The following is a 20,217-nucleotide window of genomic DNA, read 5'->3' as shown; positions in this document are numbered from 1 at the left end:
TGAAAAACCGGTTTCTATTAGCGCACTTTTTTTAAATAGAAACCGGTTGTACCTACTAAACCGGTTTTTCAAGCTACGAAACCGATTTTAAGCAAAAACCGGTTTCTTTTTAGTGGTTTCTATTTCAATTTTTGTTGTAGTGAATACCAAATAAAAAATTGGTGACTTGATAGAGTTGATGTCTTGTTGAGGAATTCAGAAGGTCACAAAATGTGAATATATAATTAAAACTAGGTAAATTAAAAAGTTGTTCTGTGAAAAAGAAGAAGAAAATGTCAAGGAAAGAAGAGCTTAGCAAAGAAGAGGTGGTTCCAAACGTCTTGAACTCCAGGCAAGCACCAGTGTATGCAATCAGCGTAGGGGATGGGATTTGCGCGCTGGGTGGGCGTTAAGGGGCGGCGATAAGCTTTATAGATGGAGGTGTGGGCATCCTTGCGTCGGCTCGTCACCTCACTGATGTTCAGGAATGTGATCGGAACTGCAGACTTGCTCAATTCTTCTTCGATTATGGGAAACAAGCTTCTTTCCACTCCCATATACCTACCATCCTCGATCATCGCTGTTTCGTTGTAGCAGTTTCCCTTCGGAGCTCCTCCCCATTTTGAGCTCCTTCATCCATATACGTACACATTAATCAGTATACGAGGTAGTACAACACAATCACCAAAAATAATGCATCGTTTTAATTTTATTTATGTTTGTATTAACTTTATATATATACACGAAATTAGATTTTTTTTTTAATAAATGATGAAATATATCATATGGTCAACTATGACAATGCAAATATATAATTAATGATACTCCTATATTTTTTAGCTAATGAGGCCTAGCTCAAGTGAAAAAATTGAGGTACTTATAAGGATTCTCGTTTGTTAAAGGTCTTGGATTCAATCTCGCCTAGCTATGTGCGAATTTGCTTCAGAATAGTGAATATCTACTATATACATTAACACATTGAAAAAAAAAACTCCTATATTTTTTAAATGCCGCTATATTAGCTCGACTATCTTTTAGCAAGCGTTAATTAATAACTTAAATTTTGAAATATTTGTTTGGGCTCAAGTTGATTACGCTTCCTAACAGGGGCGTAGCCAGGGGGGGGCTAGGGGGGGCTGAAGCCCCCTCCCAAATTTTCAATTTTTTTTAGTATATATATATATATATATATATATATAGATATATGTTTATATTATAAAAGAAATTTGTTTTACAAAAGTTAATTAGCTTGTTATATTCTTCCATTTATAATTAATTTAAGGATAATTGTGTTATTTAAAACTATATAATTTATAAAAATATTATACATTATTATCACTATTATGCTTGTCTTTTAATAGAAAATGCCTAAAATGGATGGAATGCCCAAAAAAAATTTGTTTGCTTTTATTACTATGCTTGCCTTTTATTATTATTGATTCTAGCCTGTAATTTATTGAAAATATATAATTTATGAAAATATTGTTCGTTATTATTGTTATTATGCTTGTCTATTAATAAAAAAATGCCTAAAATGTACAAAATGACAAAAAAAAGTTTGTAATGTATTGAAATTAATTTTTAATATATTAAAACTATATAGTATATGAAAATGTTGTTCTTTATAATTACTATTATACTCGTCTTTTAATAAAAAATGCTTTAAAAATACAGAATGTCCCAAAAAAATTTGTAATGTATTGAAACTAATTTGTTATATATATAAATTATATAATCTATGAAAATGTTGTTCTTTATTATTACTATTATGCTTGTCTTTTAATAAAATAATGCCTTAAATATACAGAATGTCCAAAAAAAAATTCTCGGGGGCTACCGCCCCCGAACCCCCGTGTAAGTTCAGCCCCCTCCCAAATTAATTCCTGGCTCCGCCACTGCTTCCTAATAATGTGAAGTGAGAAATAGAGCCATATAAGCGGAATTAATGAATAAAATAAATGATAATTGTAAAGCATGGATTATGAATTACCGTTGATGCGTAGCTGACAAGCCCACAAAAAAGAGCCTTGTTTTGTTGGGATCAATGTTCTCGTTTATCCATCTTATCAGCATCTTCAGCGCCACGCGATACCCATCCTCCATTGATACCTTTACCGTTTCCTTCGCCTCATCCTCCAAAGACCCTCTCCTTCATCGCCAAAACCAAAACACACACTTAATTTGTGTGTATAAATAATTTGACGATGCATGTGTTAAATTAATAATTAGAGTAGGCTAATAACATAGTCATCTTAATATAGTAAACATTAACTCTTGGTAGTATGTGGAGTGACGTACAATAATATATGGACGCCCTGGACCCACCAAATGTAAGTGTTGAAGAGGATTATGTCTGCTCCTTTCCAGTATTGGCCATGCCTCCCAATGGGGGCATTTCTGATAATTCTGTGATCCACCTTGTGCATTTTCGGGTCATCTGCGTTCGACTCCACCAAAAATGGCATCCAATAGAACTCTATTGTTGCATTATAATCCTGATTATTATTACCATAATAATCAATCTATCTTTATTGGCTTCTATTTAATTTATTATGCAATAAGTGGTTATCATGGGAAAGAAACAAATAACTGCATTGTAATGAAATTACTTGATGAGATATAATTACGATATATCAACAATCACAAGAAACATTCAACTATGTATAAATTTGCAAGGGCAAAATTTATTAAGCAAGATAAACGGAACTATTTGTAAAAATGTAAGGAAGAAGAAAAAAAAAGTGACCTTGGCTGTGAAAATAGTTAAGGAATGAATGGTTTCCATAGATTGAGCATGTGGAGGTATGACTCGGTGAAGAAGACAAACCAATGAGGTGAATTGGCCTCTAAATAGAGAATCACCCACAAATATCATTCTCTTTCCTCTAAGCTCTTCCAGCATCAATGTTGCGTTAAAACTGTAACAAATATTCTTCATCATTATTACTTGCAAACTGCAGTATATATATATTTCTTCTTATAATAAAGTTAACGATCAAAAGATATAGAAATCAATCCCGAATTTCCATTTGGAAGTATAATGACCAAATTCGCCACACAAAGATTTGATCATGGGCATTGCCATACATGTTATATTAACTATTTTATCTATAAAATATCCATTTATGTGGATTGACATTTTGATTCACCTCAAAATTACCTCGCAGACGAATGAAGCAAAATACCAATGATTAAGAAACGTTAAACCCCCAAAACAAAACGCTGAATTTTGTTAGTTACTAAACATAAAAAGAAATGGCAACAGTAAAAGATAGCCATTTTTCTTAGCCAAAATACAAATACTAGCAATAAATTTACAAATTTAGAAATTTTAGCCACTTTTTTTTGTATAAATAGACTATTTTACCTTTAATGAAATTGTAAAAAAAAAAAATCATGATTATGCGAAAATCAAAGATTTATGCAATCTCGTGAACCTTTAATTTTCGTATGTGCAAGACCCTTGAATTCTTTTCAAATTTAAAATAATTTTTTTTTTTTACTTGGGGGAGTTGGGGAGGGGGAGCAGTGGGGTTTGAACCCGGGACCTCACTGTTCACACGCAGGAGGTGGCACCGCTTGGTGTCCCCTGGGGACTTCAAATTTTAAATTATTAGTATATTTTTCAATTAGTGGCTACTATTTATATTTAAGCTAATTTTTGCCTCTAAAAAGAAATTGGTGAATATAGAATTATATATCCATACATAATGAGAAAGTAAGCATGTTTTTTAATTTGGCACCTAGGGAGAGAACAAGCATTAGGTTGCCATCTCCAGTAGCGGTAGTCCTTATCAGGGCGGCCGTGGCCGAGACACGTCAGCTGGCCGCCGATGTACGGACAGTCGGATTCCTCGTACGGCGGCTGATCGTAGTCCCGGACCCACCTCCCGCCGAACATATCACAATTTCCGTCACCCTCCCCGATCGCGAAAGGCAGTCTTTCTCTCGTCTTCATCTCTAACACCAACAAATCATCAAAAACAAACACAACACACACACACATATGGAGAGAAAGGCAAAAAGAAAACAAGTTTAATTTTACTGAAGTGAACAGCTAGTGGAATGGGCGGGTGATGATCGTATAGACGAGAGATGTAGCAGAAGCCGGAGCTGTAAATCACGACGGCCGATAAAATGAGGGCTAATAAGAGGGAAGGAGAAAGGATGGAGGAAGACGAAGGTGATGGCGAAGGCTTCATAACAATGTTTCCTACTATTGTTTTCTTCATTTCTTCTTCTTCTTCTTTCGTTGAGAGAGGAATCAACATAGACCTCTATTATTTATAGGAATAATAGAGGTTCGAATCATTGGAAATAACTTATTTCCTTGTTCGGATAAAAATGCGATACTCCTACTTTGTTACCTTCTCCGTTCAAGTCATTTTGGCACACTTTCCTTTTTAATTGTTTTGTCACATTTATAAATTACTAGCAGAAAGAACGTACGTTGTACGTGTAATTAATGTTATTTTAATTGGTAATCTATTATTTAAAAAAATCTATGAATTCATTACTTTTATTAGATAATTTATTGGATGTATATATTTATTTATATGCCTTATCAATAGCTATAGATATAAAGTATTCTTTATAGATTTGGGTGACAAATAAATGTACATCAAAATAGATTTATATTTTATAAATATAATAATAAATATATAATAGGGGTAAAATATGCAATTCACAAGTTTTCCATTTTGGGTTGTCCCGCTATTGATGGCACGTTTCCTATTTTGGAAAAAAATAAGGGAGTGATTAATGTTAATTAAAAGCCTAATTAAAAGCCTAATTTAATAACTACTCCCTCCCTCCGTCCCGATAATTACTCTCTCTCTTTCTCTCTCTCTCTCTCACAACTGCTACACCCTTGTCGCCTCTCCTCCTCCACGGCGACGGCGCGGCGCCTCCGCATCCACCCACCCTCCTCCACTGCCCTCTCTTTGCGCTCACTCTCGATCTCCTTTTCTCTATTGTTCGCGGCGGCCGCTGCGAGCTGCGGCGGCGCATGCAGAGCCAGCGGTCACCGCAGCTCTGCTCCCTCTCTCTTCCACTGGTGTTCCGCCTCCGCGCTCCCACCTCCTCCACGATCGGTGGTGAGATCTGCACACCGCCTCTATTCTCCATCCTCCATTTTCTTTCTCTGCACCCAAAGATGACATTTAGGGGGGGTTTAAATCCTTGCTGATTCCTGGAGATTCGGTTCCGATGGAGGAATCTGGGTTTCCTATTGTTTGTGTTGAGTCGGCTTGCGTGAAGGGATATGGGTTTCCTATTGTTTGTGTTGAGTTTGTAGAAACGGTGGGAGATGGTTTGGATGGTGGAGGGATCTAGGTGGCAGTCGACGGAGGAAAGGTGGGAATTGGGTTTTCGACGGAGGAAGGGTTAAGTTTGGGTTTGTGTCGCCGGAATTCTGTAAATGTGAGGGTTGGTGTGGGCTTCTATGTGTCGGCCACATCCAGTAAAATGCCGGCGAGGCTTGGGTTGAGATCTGACGAGGCGAAGGGAAGGCAGCGGCGTCGGCCTCGCCGGTGTTGATGAAGAAGAGGTGTTGATGAAGAAGAGAGTTATTTTATTAACAATATTTAAAATTAATTAACAATAACATTAAACATGTGATCCCTACAACTTTTCTGCTAATACAATTCTTCTCCTTAATACCCGTGCCAAAAAGAAACGTGTCGTTAATAGCGGGACGGAGGGAGTACCTATTTAGGACTGTACCCATCACTTACTTTTCACTTTTTCACCACTTCTTGGTCATGGGTTTGGAATTACTTCTCTAGTAGAAGTGCTAATAGATCAGGCCATCATTGTGTTGTTCTTAGTGAGAAGTGGTAAGTAAATTCTGTCGTTAACATAAAAATCCTGGGGGACTTTAGGTACCTTTATTATGATGATGATTTTTTAATTTGAATATGTATAGGACAATCTTAATTTAGGATGAGAATTTCCCACCAGGCCACTGTCCTTCCAACATGATGGCCATTCAAGAACCATTGTTGGCATTCAAAGTAAGCCTGAGAAGAACATGATACAACAAAAAAACCCTTATTAATTTCGGATGGATTTTGATGAAGTAAGAAAATGTGACATCCCGACTTTTACATGAGGAATAAAAAAAAAATCCTTAAATTAGTATACTATTGATACACGTCCGATGTTTTTTTTATGTAACTTATAATACTTCAAAGAAATTTCATAAATTGTAGTTCATTACTATTTTATCGATCAAAGACGTTGAGCTCGTTGCTAAGGTATATGTGAAATATTTTCAAGCATTTTTCATTTTTATCTATTATTTATTTATGTTTTTAATTATATATTTATACATTTATTTTTGTGGGCTTGCAGCCCAAAATTTGTGAACCCATTAATAGCCCAAGATTAGGAGATCAATAGGAGAAATTGGGACGTGTGTGTAGCAGTTTGCGAACTGAAACATTCTCCATTTTCCCAAAAATTCTGCTGTATCAAATCTTCCCTCTTCCCCAAAAATTCTGCAGTATCAAATTTCATATTGTCTCTAAATCTTGGCAATTCAGCCTATAAGCAACCTCCCTCCACCTCCATTTAAGTATACCCTTCAACCACAAATATTTTCCATCCACATGCTCCCATCTCTGCAGCTGCGAACAAACACAGCAACATATTCAAGAAGAACTCTGCACCAGGTTCATCTTCTCCCCAAATCATTTTTCTTTGCTCTCATTCCTAGACTTTGACAGAAGAACAGACATAGGACTCCCAAAAACACCTCTACATTATTACTTTATTTCATTTCACGATTATTCAAATGAACGAAGAACAAAAGCAAGAACAGAAATCAAGTGCATATTTTTCTTACATTTCTGAATAAGAGCAAGCAAGAGACTTTGTTTTTCTAAAAGATTTCAGAAACAGATCACTCAAAAATCAAATCTTCCTAAATCTGAGAATTTTCTTTTCGTTGCCTTGTTGAGTGTGAGAGACGAGAGGGAGACGGGTGCGGGCTGTCCGAGCTCGACGCCCGGCTGTCAAGGCCGCGGCTGCCGGCGCTGCATGCGTTGTAGCAGCCCGCCGGCCAAGGCAGACGGAGTCGGAGCAAGGTGGCTGAGCGGGGCGTCTGCCACGGCGGCGGCGCCACTGCTGCTGTTGTGTTGCTGGCAGACGGAGCGGAGGCGGCGACGTCGCCGGATCTGGAGAAACGGGAGGCGGCGACGCTGCTCCCGTACGGGGAAGGCGAAGGCAGCTGCTGTTGCCGGTCCGATTCACGCGAGGGAGACGAATGGGGGAGTGGCTCCGAGCGAGTTCGCCGGCCGGGGAGAGAGGGCGGAGGAGAGAGTGAGAGGGCGACGGCGGCGGATCTGTGGAGGGAGAAGAGGCGGTGGCTTTGAGAGAGAAAAAGAGAAGTTTTAGAGAGAGAAAGAGAGAGGCGGATGGGAGGTGGTGAGAGAGGGACGACCGGAGGTGGTTTGCGGCGATGATTCCGCCGGACTTGGAGCGGCGGCGGCAGAAGCCGATGGCCGTCCGGCCAAGAGAGGGAAGGGCGGTGGTTTTGAGGGAGAAAGAGAGAGATAGAGAGGGAGAGGGGGAGAACCGATTAGAGAGAGAGAGAAAGTGAGAGGTTATTTCCTATCTCTTGTTTTAATTTGATTTCTTTTTCAAATTGGGCTTTAAGTTATATTTGGGCTTTAATTTAGCTAATGGGCCGATTTTTATTTCTAAATAGGCTGTTGTTTAATAAGTAAAACTTATAGGCTCAATTTATTTATTATGCTTGGGCCTTATTAAGTCATTGTAGGCTTTTCCTCAAATTATTTTCTTTGACATAATTATTATTTTGGGTCTGTAAATGGTTTAATAAATTTTATTAATTTCTCCCAAGATTAAGGTTTGGTATTTCTTTGAAATTATTAATTATTTTATAAGTCTTAAATTTAATATTATTAATTATATTTTAAAATTACTAATTATGTATTAAAAGTTTATAAATTCACTTAAAGAGATTATTAATTCGGGCAAAGTGTATCAATAGTTAGTGATTTTCCCATTTTTATTTAGAAGTTAGAATAGCACCAATAGACCTATTAAGAATAGATTTTTTGTAGGCTTTGAGGATCAGGAGGTTTAGCATTGCTTTCCCGTGACAGGTTTACGATTAAACTACAGGCTTTGCCTATTCAGGTGGGCTTTATTTTACATACAATGTATCTTGAGTTATATAAGCTCTGATATTTCATGAAAGTTACTCGTTTATCCAATATAAATGTTTTTATGTGCGTTCTGTAATTGTTTAAGGCTCACTTAAGCATCGATCGAGATTCTCATTTGGCCTAACACGCTAAATGAGGATTGTGTACACAGGGTTAGTGGCTCGATGGGTTGATCGCCATCGTGCACTAACAGATTTAGAACGTTATAAGGGTGGGTGCTTGACAGGAGGTTATCCGGAGCACGGTGCTTGACAGGAGGTTATCCGGAGCACAGTTAAGGTTATTGATTCCGACCGGGTGCATCCCGAGATCAATAATAGATTTTAGATCTGACTGGGTGCGTCCCGAGATCAGTGAATGTAGGGAGAAAGTGAGTAACAATCGAACGTACATGGCGCGCCACTTAATGAAGAAAAGTTTTGTCATGCTTAGAAGTGGATTTCTATTTTTAAAACCTTCTAAGTCATGATTGTGATATTGGATAAACTGCCTTCTCATTTCATAAAATATTTCAGAAACTTGTGCCCACTGAGTACATTAGTACTCAGCCCAAATTATTTTCAAATGTTTTCAGGTTGATCAGTTGGTGCAGACGAGGCTGAGCTGAGGCTAGGGGTCCACGATGCCTTTTGCTTCCGCTAATAACTATCTTGTCACCTCATCCTCCATCCCCTAAATTGAGAATTTCTATTGTGTGGTATAATATTATCTTGTTGGGCTTAGACTCTTAACCCATATTTCTATTAATGGAGCTATCATTGATTATGATCAGAGTCACGAAACTAAACCTATGCGATCCTGAGTTCGAATATTGTCATTTGATTAGCATCTCTTAATGCCTTTCATTTTATCTCCTTTCATCTTATCTCTTTAGATATGCATACCCGATTTAATGGGTAAATTATAAATTTTATTCAGCTCAATTAAGTTCTTCAATTATTTTCCTATTTCTTTTTGCCTTGGAGAAGTCGGGTCGTTACAAGTGGTATCAGAGCATAAGTTTCCTTTCGTGTCTCTGATTACCGCTAGGTGAATTATTTCGAGTCTAGAATAATACCTCTAGACTTCTAAGCGTTCCTGCAACCCTCAGCTCACCGTCTCACTGCCTGATCAACAAAGGTACGTTTTCAAAATTTTCAAATAAATGATTTTGCTTCAAGAAAGTGCGCGCAAATGATTATCATGTGAAATACTTGAATGATTCCACATATGCAAGGAGATATTGTTTATGCAAAGAAAGAAAAGTGTGATTTCTGGACCAACGAGTCCTTTCAAGAAGCAAAGTATGTAATCATGATGGGACTCTCTGAGCCCACATGATCTATTTTCAGAACAAGTATATTATGACGAGTCTCTTTGAGCTCACATAAGCATGTTTGAAAGAGAAAAGAATTGTTGTTTATGTTTTGATTCTATGAATCGTTTATGATTAAAGTTATGTTATGATTTTTAACTTCATGCATGTTGAGTAATATTTCAGATGGCATAAGTGACCTTATTTGTTGACCTCGGATATTTATGACCTTTTTGACCTGATGATTATAAGTAGGTTGACTCAATAGTCAACAAAGTTATGAACTTATAAGAGTATGCTTTGCCTCATAGTTAGAGGTGCTCTAACTAATGCTATGATAGGATTTCAATCCATATGAACTATACTTTTGCCTAGAGAACTTTAGAATGACGAAGAATAGAACCTTGATGAACATAGAATGCTCTCAGAATACCTATGATGCCCACAGAACAGAGAAACTTGGTTAGATCTAGCTTCGCGCTATTTCCGTTTGAATGTCATTGGTCTTTCTTTATAGACAGACAAACAAGGCGAGAAATTCTGCAAGCATTGGACTCCATTGTACCTGCAAGAACAATATGAAGAGAAGTTCCATGACTGCATCAAGAACCTAGATGTTTTCTTCAAGGAATTTTGGGAGATTTTCGTGTTTTGAATAGATGCGCGCATGGAAGAGTATTAGATATCGAATCATCAACGAGGCTCGTGCGGCACCTTTCTAATTAATGGAATATAGGGACAAGCAACACATGCCTAAGAATTGTGATCAACGATTTTCCGCAGCTGACCAAGAGCACCAAGCCAAGGCCTTTGACATCGTAAGGAGATAATAAGAACAATATTGAGGAAGCTATCACAAGAAATTCACGAGAGAGCAATTGTCTGCATATGTTATTAGATTAGTGGCGGTACCAGTTGTGTGGAATCACGTTTCTTTTGACATAATCACCAAACCTTTTGATTGTAAGGTCGAACTCTTATACATCTAACTCAGACCTTACCTAGAACCTCAATTCTTTTAATAAATTCTCATATTATGCTTATGTATTCCAAAGAAACACTTGGAGTATACTATCGTATTCATTATATTGAAAGTCCTCTTTTGAGGCATATGATACATAAGTATTTTGTTTGTACTTCAACACGTGTTATTCAAAATTTTCTTCCTCATAACACGCCTAGTTCTTATGATTAATCTAGATCCGACATTCTTCAATCGTGTTAATCAAAAGCCCTTTTGAGATGCACTATCATTTTGAATATTATGAAAGTCCTCTTTTGAGGCAAATATACAAGTAATTTATTCATACCTGATGCGTGTTGTTCAAATTTGCTTTCTCATAACACGCCATTCTTATAATTGATTCACACACGGTATTGTTAGGACGTATAACCGATCGAACCTTTAACCACACAATGGATATGCAATAAGAGAGCGTGGATGACGACGAGGAATTTCCCTAATGAGGTTGCACCACAAGTAGCACAAGACCATTTAGTAGATAAAAGGATTTTGCAAAGAGAAGCCACCTAGGCTTGACGGTTTAGGCGATCCTATGAATGCCGAGAAGTGGATCAAAACAATGGGAGAATTTCACCGGGGATTATTTTGGCAGAGTTATCTGAGAGGTACCCACCAGGATGTTACCAACGGAGAAAATAAAGCGAGTTCTGGAACCTGAGGCAGAGGGCTGAAACGGTAACTGAGTATGAAAGGACTTTCAACCGACTGACACGATACGCTCCACTCCTATCTATACTTATGAGAACCGCGCGGAGAAGTTCAGGTTCGAATGTGCCATGAGATATCAATTTCCCTAGCAAGTTATGGAGGTCTCGCCTATGCACAAACACTGAGCAGAGCTCTCACGACCGAGTCATTGCTACCAAGCTAATGAGGAAAGAAGAATGTCAGACTTTTCTTAGTTAGTTTAACAAGAGAACCAGAATCAAAGAAAAACGATCAAAGAAGTTCCAGTGGTTCAAGATTTCAGAGATGTTTTTCCCGAAAAATGTCTCGATTTACCACCTGATCGACAATTGGAATTTACAATTTATTTGGAACCTGGAGCTGCACCTGTGTCCAAGGCGCCATACATAATGGCCCCACCAGAACTATAAGAACTGAAAACACAACTGCCGGAGTTGTTAGACTTAGGTTCTATGCGACCTAGTGTGTCGCCATGGAGAGCACCAGTTTTGTTCGTCAAAAAGAAAGGTGGTTCGTTGAGGATGTGTATTGACTACCGAGAACTCAACAAGCTCACGATATGGAATAAGTACCCCCTTCCCAGGATCGATGATTTGTTCGACCAACCGAATGGAGCAGACGTATTTTCCAGGATAGATCTTAGGTCTAGCTATCACCAGCTTAAGATAAGAAAGGAAGATATCCCCAAGACAACATTTCAAACTCGGTACGGGCATTATGAATTCACAGTGGTGCCTTTTGGTTTAACCAATGCACCGACTGTGTTCATGGATTCGATGAATTGAGTTTTTCACCAATTCTTGGACAAATTCGTTTTGGTTTTTATCGATGACGTCTTCATATACTCAAAAATAAAGGAACAACACGAGGAGCACCTGCGCATAGTGCTAGAAACCTTACGAGCAGAATGATTATGTGCCAAGTTTAGCAAATGTGAATTCTGGCTGAGCGAAGTGATGTTTCTCGGGCACCTTGTTTCAGTCAAAGGAATTATAGTGGATCCGGCCAAAGTAGAGGTCGTCAAAGAATAGAGAACACCGACGAGCGCCACGAGGTCAGAAGCTTTCTAAGAATTGTGCAAGCACAAAGGTGAGATTGGTTCTTAGAGAAGACACGTCTTGCGGCAAGAACGAATGAAACTAAGGGATTCTCTGAAGACAAGGATAATGCACTAACGGTTGGTAAAAGATTGTGCGTGTCATACAAGGAAAAGTTGAAGAACGAGATTTTGAGGGAGGCTCATGATACTCCTTACGTTGCACATCTAGGCAACACAAAGATGTACCGGGGTTGAAGCAAATTTTCTTATGGAGAGAAAATAAAAGGGATGTAGCGTCGTTTGTGCAGCGATGTCACACCTGTCAACAAGTTAAAGCTGTGCATCAAAGGTCGTATGGAATGCTGCAACAATTACCTATTCCTGAATGGAAATGAGAATATATCAACATGGATTTTGTGGTGGGCTTACCAAGATCAGCGCATTTTCTCCACATACAAATGACTTTCGGATAAGAGAAGCTTCCAAAGCTATATGTTAAAGAAATTGCACGTCTTGACGGTATACCTGAGTCAATCACATCTTATCGTGATTCCAAATTCACAGTTAGATTTTGGAGGAGCTTACAGGAAACGATGAGCACCACACTGAACTTCGACACAACCTACCACCCCCAAACGGACGGTCAATCTGAATGGATTATTGGAGTATTGAAATACATGCTTTGAGCAACTATTGCAGACAAGGGGAAAGAAAATTGGGAGGACCTGCTACCCCCCGTGGAGTTCGCCCATAATGACAGCTACCAGTCAACGATTGGCATAACCTTACGAAGCACTATATGGACGTAAATGCAGATCACCACTTTACTGGGAAGAAGCAGGTGAACGAAAACTGTTGAGACCGGGATTAGTTCAGTGGATGATTGAGGAAGTCGACCAGATTAAGCAGAGGATTAAAGAAACATAAGATAGAGAAAAGTCACACACGACGCACTGAAATGGAATTCGATGCCGGGAACCGAGTCTTTCTCGAAATTTCCCCAACAAAAAGAGTTATCCGTTTTGAAAGAATAGCTAAATTGCGACCCCGCTATATAGGACCTTTCGAGATTCTAGATAGAATGGGACTCGTAGCTTATATGTTGGTACTGCCACCTAGCAATTTGAACGTGCACAATGTGTTTCATGTTTCAACATTACGAAAGTACGTGCTGATCCAAAACACGCAGTAAAGCATGACGAAGTAGTTCTAGCCCAACACCTGAACTATGGAGATAAGCCAATCCCGATGCTTGATCGAAAGATCCAAGTCTTAAGAAACGAGCAAAATCCCTCGGTTAGTACTTTGGCACCACCATGGTGTAGAAAAAGCGAAGTGAGAACTAGAAGAAAAGTTGTAAGCTCAATACCCCGAGTTAGATTGCTACGGCTTGTAAATTTCGAGGACGAATTTTTTTTTTAAGGAGGGTGGTATGTGACATCCCGACTTTTACATGAGGAATAAAAAAAAAATCCTTAAATTAGTATACTATTGATACACGTCCGATGTTTTTTTTATGTAACTTATAATACTTCAAAGAAATTTCATAAATTGTAGTTCATTACTATTTTATCGATCAAAGACGTTGAGCTCGTTGCTAAGGTATATGTGAAATATTTTCAAGCATTTTTCATTTTTATCTATTATTTATTTATGTTTTTAATTATATATTTATACATTTATTTTTGTGGGCTTGCAGCCCAAAATTTGTGAACCCATTAATAGCCCAAGATTAGGAGATCAATAGGAGAAATTGGGACGTGTGTGTAGCAGTTTGCGAACTGAAACATTCTCCATTTTCCCAAAAATTCTGCTGTATCAAATCTTCCCTCTTCCCCAAAAATTCTGCAGTATCAAATTTCATATTGTCTCTAAATCTTGGCAATTCAGCCTATAAGCAACCTCCCTCCACCTCCATTTAAGTATACCCTTCAACCACAAATATTTTCCATCCACATGCTCCCATCTCTGCAGCTGCGAACAAACACAGCAACATATTCAAGAAGAACTCTGCACCAGGTTCATCTTCTCCCCAAATCATTTTTCTTTGCTCTCATTCCTAGACTTTGACAGAAGAACAGACATAGGACTCCCAAAAACACCTCTACATTATTACTTTATTTCATTTCACGATTATTCAAATGAACGAAGAACAAAAGCAAGAACAGAAATCAAGTGCATATTTTTCTTACATTTCTGAATAAGAGCAAGCAAGAGACTTTGTTTTTCTAAAAGATTTCAGAAACAGATCACTCAAAAATCAAATCTTCCTAAATCTGAGAATTTTCTTTTCGTTGCCTTGTTGAGTGTGAGAGACGAGAGGGAGACGGGTGCGGGCTGTCCGAGCTCGACGCCCGGCTGTCAAGGCCGCGGCTGCCGGCGCTGCATGCGTTGTAGCAGCCCGCCGGCCAAGGCAGACGGAGTCGGAGCAAGGTGGCTGAGCGGGGCGTCTGCCACGGCGGCGGCGCCACTGCTGCTGTTGTGTTGCTGGCAGACGGAGCGGAGGCGGCGACGTCGCCGGATCTGGAGAAACGGGAGGCGGCGACGCTGCTCCCGTACGGGGAAGGCGAAGGCAGCTGCTGTTGCCGGTCCGATTCACGCGAGGGAGACGAATGGGGGAGTGGCTCCGAGCGAGTTCGCCGGCCGGGGAGAGAGGGCGGAGGAGAGAGTGAGAGGGCGACGGCGGCGGATCTGTGGAGGGAGAAGAGGCGGTGGCTTTGAGAGAGAAAAAGAGAAGTTTTAGAGAGAGAAAGAGAGAGGCGGATGGGAGGTGGTGAGAGAGGGACGACCGGAGGTGGTTTGCGGCGATGATTCCGCCGGACTTGGAGCGGCGGCGGCAGAAGCCGATGGCCGTCCGGCCAAGAGAGGGAAGGGCGGTGGTTTTGAGGGAGAAAGAGAGAGATAGAGAGGGAGAGGGGGAGAACCGATTAGAGAGAGAGAGAAAGTGAGAGGTTATTTCCTATCTCTTGTTTTAATTTGATTTCTTTTTCAAATTGGGCTTTAAGCTATATTTGGGCTTTAATTTAGCTAATGGGCCGATTTTTATTTCTAAATAGGCTGTTGTTTAATAAGTAAAACTTATAGGCTCAATTTATTTATTATGCTTGGGCCTTATTAAGTCATTGTAGGCTTTTCCTCAAATTATTTTCTTTGACATAATTATTATTTTGGGTCTGTAAATGGTTTAATAAATTTTATTAATTTCTCCCAAGATTAAGGTTTGGTATTTCTTTGAAATTATTAATTATTTTATAAGTCTTAAATTTAATATTATTAATTATATTTTAAAATTACTAATTATGTATTAAAAGTTTATAAATTCACTTAAAGAGATTATTAATTCGGGCAAAGTGTATCAATAGTTAGTGATTTTCCCATTTTTATTTAGAAGTTAGAATAGCACCAATAGACCTATTAAGAATAGATTTTTTGTAGGCTTTGAGGATCAGGAGGTTTAGCATTGCTTTCCCGTGACAGGTTTACGATTAAACTACAGGCTTTGCCTATTCAGGTGGGCTTTATTTTACATACAATGTATCTTGAGTTATATAAGCTCTGATATTTCATGAAAGTTACTCGTTTATCCAATATAAATGTTTTTATGTGCGTTCTGTAATTGTTTAAGGCTCACTTAAGCATCGATCGAGATTCTCATTTGGCCTAACACGCTAAATGAGGATTGTGTACACAGGGTTAGTGGCTCGATGGGTTGATCGCCATCGTGCACTAACAGATTTAGAACGTTATAAGGGTGGGTGCTTGACAGGAGGTTATCCGGAGCACGGTGCTTGACAGGAGGTTATCCGGAGCACAGTTAAGGTTATTGATTCCGACCGGGTGCATCCCGAGATCAATAATAGATTTTAGATCTGACTGGGTGCGTCCCGAGATCAGTGAATGTAGGGAGAAAGTGAGTAACAATCGAACGTACATGGCGCGCCACTTAATGAAGAAAAGTTTTGTCATGCTTAGAAGTGGATTTCTATTTTTAAAAACTTCTAAGTCATGATTGTGATATTGGATAAACTGCCTTCTCATTTCATAAAATATTTCAGAAACTTGTGCCCACTGAGTACATTAGTACTCAGCCCAAATTATTTTCAAATGTTTTCAGGTTGATCAGTTGGTGCAGACGAGGCTGAGCTGAGGCTAGGGGTCCACGATGCCTTTTGCTTCCGCTAATAACTATCTTGTCACCTCATCCTCCATCCCCTAAATTGAGAATTTCTATTGTGTGGTATAATATTATCTTGTTGGGCTTAGACTCTTAACCCATATTTCTATTAATGGAGCTATCATTGATTATGATCAGAGTCACGAAACTAAACCTATGCGATCCTGAGTTCGAATATTGTCATTTGATTAGCATCTCTTAATGCCTTTCATTTTATCTCCTTTCATCTTATCTCTTTAGATATGCATACCCGATTTAATGGGTAAATTATAAATTTTATTCAGCTCAATTAAGTTCTTCAATTATTTTCCTATTTCTTTTTGCCTTGGAGAAGTCGGGTCGTTACAGAAAATTTATTTGCATTCATGATCCATCAACTAAAATATGATTACCATTGACTATCAATAGTGTTTCTGTATTTATGCAGAGATATGATGCTTATTTCAAATTTTATATTGTGTTTTTGAAGGTGGAATTTTCTAGCCTTTATTGTGCAACTTTGGATATCATCTTAATGAATATAATTTGTCTATATTTTTCACAGGATCCTTCTACAATTTGCTAGCTACAAGTAACTTGTTGCCCTCGAGCTTTATGTGATTGTTTGCTACTCCCTCCGTCCCACTCCAATAGGCTCACTTCTTTTGGGCACAGAGATTAAGAAAACTTACTTTTTAGTAGGAAAGTGGTAGTAAAGTGGTGTGGTCCACACCAATTAAGTACAACTTTTTTACCCAAAAAGGAAAATGAGCCTATCGGAGTGGGACATCCCAAAAAGGAAAATGAGCCTATTGGAGTGGTACGGAGGGAGTATTAATTTTGTGAAGTGAGCTGATTTTATGCTCTAGTGAAGAGGTTTCAGCCTTACATTCTATTATCACAGAAAATAGGGTTAGATTAGGCTGAAAATGGACAGAAATTATCACAAATATTCAACTTTATTAGACCTGCTAATAACATATAAATACACCTAAAATAGCGAAAATAATAAGACAAGAGTGACACAAACATTTGAAGTCTCCAAACACTATAAATTATTAAAAGACAATCCAAGAACACATCCACAAGCACAAGCCTTTATTTAGTTCCAAAACAAAACGACAATAAATAAATTTAAAGTCTTCAACTCTCGAATCCCCGATTCTCCATATTACATATATAAAATCAAGTGCTTGAATCTTCATTTGACACCTGTATTTTCTCCAGCTCTTGCATTTCTAAAATTAAAAAAGTAAAGTAAAGAAAAAGAAGTTAGTATTAGGAATGAGAGGTAGGGTTTTGTTTCTTTTACTTATTGAAGCTTAATTAGGTAGGTAGATAGAATTAGAAATGAATTAATTATTGATTAGGCAAAAAAAAAGTTGAAAATAAACCACTATTTAAATGATTTAAATCCTAATTAGTCTTGGACTCTTGGAAATTCGATCAGACTCATACATGAGAACTTGATCACTATTTTTTTTAGCAATAAAAATACTGCAACTAACACAGTGTAATCATAGCATAATTAGTAAGTCAAGTATCGTATCCTCAGATACTGATAATCGAAATACTCTAAGTACTCTCAAATTAAACTTTAACAGGCAATAGAATAATGATTGATGACTTGAAATTTAAAATAACACAAAGCAATTAAAAACAGAAAACAAATCAAATAATAAACAACTCTGACCCTAGAGATGTACTATCGTTAATTAATCACATGCATTCAATCTATTGATTCAATTACCAATTTAATCCAGCCCTAATGAAAGATCACAATACTATTCATAAGCTTCTCAAACGAACACTTACGAACGTAGATCAATAAATCCCTTATCACTTTCAAGACTCAAAGGAATAAATTAACTCCCAACAAGACACAAAGAATAACTTCTTATAGCTTCACATGTCACATTCAAGATTCAAGGCTAACACTATATCATGCATTATTCATGAATCGACTGACCAATTATCGCATTCAAGACTCAAACTGAACAGCTAGACATGTAAACTATTGATCAGATAATTCACAAGATAATAAGTACCAGGAATCATGGATCACAAGCTGGAGGGCAAAATGATATCAATAAGTCAAACACACATATTTAATCAACTATGTATAAACAATATGTTCAGATTAAGAAAACTAGCCAGACATAGCAAAATAAAACATAAATATAATTAAAAAGAATGCAATTGTAAAAATTGAATTAAATAAAACTCTAAATAAAACTGATGAACAATCTTGAATCTTCAATCCTTGCAGAAATTCGATCAAAGTTCTAAAAACTAGAAAGTAATGAAAAATAAAAGCTATAAAACTAAGAAATAAAGTTGGGAACCCTAAATAGGTCAAAAGAAGACCTATATATAGGCACAAGAGATAATTACAGTGTAGAACTCAAAAATACTGATAAAATCCCGCAAAATTCCGAAAATTTGGAAATTCCCGTCAGGCACTATTCATTGTTGCACGCGACTTTCTTATTTCGGTCATATCTTTCTCGTACAAACTCCGATTTGCGAACCGTTTATGCCTACGAACTATAACTTTTATTAAGACCACCGGTCCAAATTCAGACTACATATTTCTGTAAAATTCATCAAAGTACGAATAAGTAACATATTTCACAAAATAAAGCAATTTAAGCACAAAATAATCATCAAACACTCAATTTCCTATAAAATTAGCATCTTATGAACACTAAAAACCATGGAAACAAGAGTGTTATCAGAACTAACGAGTTAATTTGGTTTGAAAGCTCAGCGGGCTTTTTGGCCCGTGGCCCGCATGACCCGATGGGCCGCATGGATCGGGCCAAATAGGCCCAATTTTTTTGGGCCTTAGAACTCCTAGTCCAGCCCGACCAAAACTACGGGTGGGCAGGGCCACTACTTGCTTACATGTCATAAAATAATTTATTTGCTTCTAATTTGAAGCTGATAAATGAACCATAAATTATAAGATAAGGAAGAGATACAGGAATACGAGTAGCAAAGTACCAATGAAACATAAGAATATGAGGAACCAACAAGCGTGCAACAATTGCAGCCAGAATTTAGTCAACAATCTAATGGAGAACAATGTAATCAAGTCTTAGAAAGAAATTTTACATACAATTATGGAATGTGTTTGAAACTTAGAAAGAAATTTTACTTACATGTGATTGGTACGTTCATCAAAGAAAAGTGGGGGTCCAAATGACTTACCTAATCTTTGGGCAATAAACTCAAATAAAGGGAGCATACTTCTGAATTTCAACAAGAGAGCTCAACCTATTAGCCCTCATAAAAAGATATTTACGGGGTTTTTGGATACATTGGCAATAAAATAGTAGGTTTACTCCTCTTAATATTGAAGATCTTTATTTACCTATGTTGTTGATTATGTTGGTCTCCTTGATTTATTTTAAAATATTGATTGCATTTTATTCTTTCTTTGTTTTCCCTAGAAACACATGCTTGCTTTTGAAATATCTTAGTTATTGGTAGGCTAATAAAAAACTTGAGAAAAACGAGACTGATGATTGATTGATAGAGAGCTAAACCTCAATAAACTATTGTTACAATAGAGAGATGGTTGCACTGATAGTTTGTTTTGAAACTATAAGGATTAAGTGGTCTATGGGTTCTTCCCTACATATATAGATCTAGATAATACAATACGAGAGCTTCTATTGTCTACAAATTGGTCGATTTTGCTAATTTATAATATTTCTAGAAAAATATTGTCATGTTTGAGTTTGACAAACTTCAGCTGCTTATTATGTAGTATTTGATTGTTGGAAAATGTGAGGTTGGCCCATTTCTCATTTATCTACTCTTTCTTTTTCTGGGCCATCA

At 37.7% G+C, this 20,217-nt stretch overlaps 1 protein-coding gene and 2 long non-coding RNA genes across 3 annotated transcripts; 2 read left to right on the top strand and 1 right to left on the bottom strand.

Annotated features, from left to right (window-relative positions):
• Positions 1–201: 201 nt before the first annotated feature.
• Positions 202–5,106, bottom strand: LOC130998223 (protein trichome birefringence-like 33). Its single transcript, XM_057923652.1, has 7 exons — positions 4,837–5,106; positions 4,025–4,256; positions 3,723–3,939; positions 2,726–2,897; positions 2,305–2,474; positions 1,970–2,128; positions 202–609 (listed from the first exon to the last, which is right to left on the bottom strand). The coding sequence occupies exons 1-7, from the start codon at positions 5,104–5,106 to the stop codon at positions 276–278; spliced, it is 1,554 nt and encodes a 517-aa protein (XP_057779635.1). The 3' UTR covers positions 202–275.
• Positions 5,107–6,181: 1,075 nt separating this feature from the next.
• On the top strand, positions 6,182–9,097 carry LOC131002015 (uncharacterized). Its single transcript, XR_009094102.1, has 3 exons — positions 6,182–6,653; positions 8,070–8,145; positions 8,749–9,097. It is a non-coding gene; the product is annotated as an uncharacterized LOC131002015 (long non-coding RNA).
• Positions 9,098–13,765: 4,668 nt separating this feature from the next.
• Positions 13,766–16,681, top strand: LOC131002014 (uncharacterized). The gene is made up of 3 exons (XR_009094101.1): positions 13,766–14,237; positions 15,654–15,729; positions 16,333–16,681. It is a non-coding gene; the product is annotated as an uncharacterized LOC131002014 (long non-coding RNA).
• Positions 16,682–20,217: the final 3,536 nt, after the last annotated feature.

This window comes from Salvia miltiorrhiza, chromosome 8, assembly GCF_028751815.1.
Source record: "Salvia miltiorrhiza cultivar Shanhuang (shh) chromosome 8, IMPLAD_Smil_shh, whole genome shotgun sequence".
NCBI lineage: Eukaryota > Viridiplantae > Streptophyta > Magnoliopsida > Lamiales > Lamiaceae > Salvia > Salvia miltiorrhiza.
Note: the sequence above shows the minus strand (reverse complement) of the source record. Positions and strands in the feature narration are given on the sequence as shown.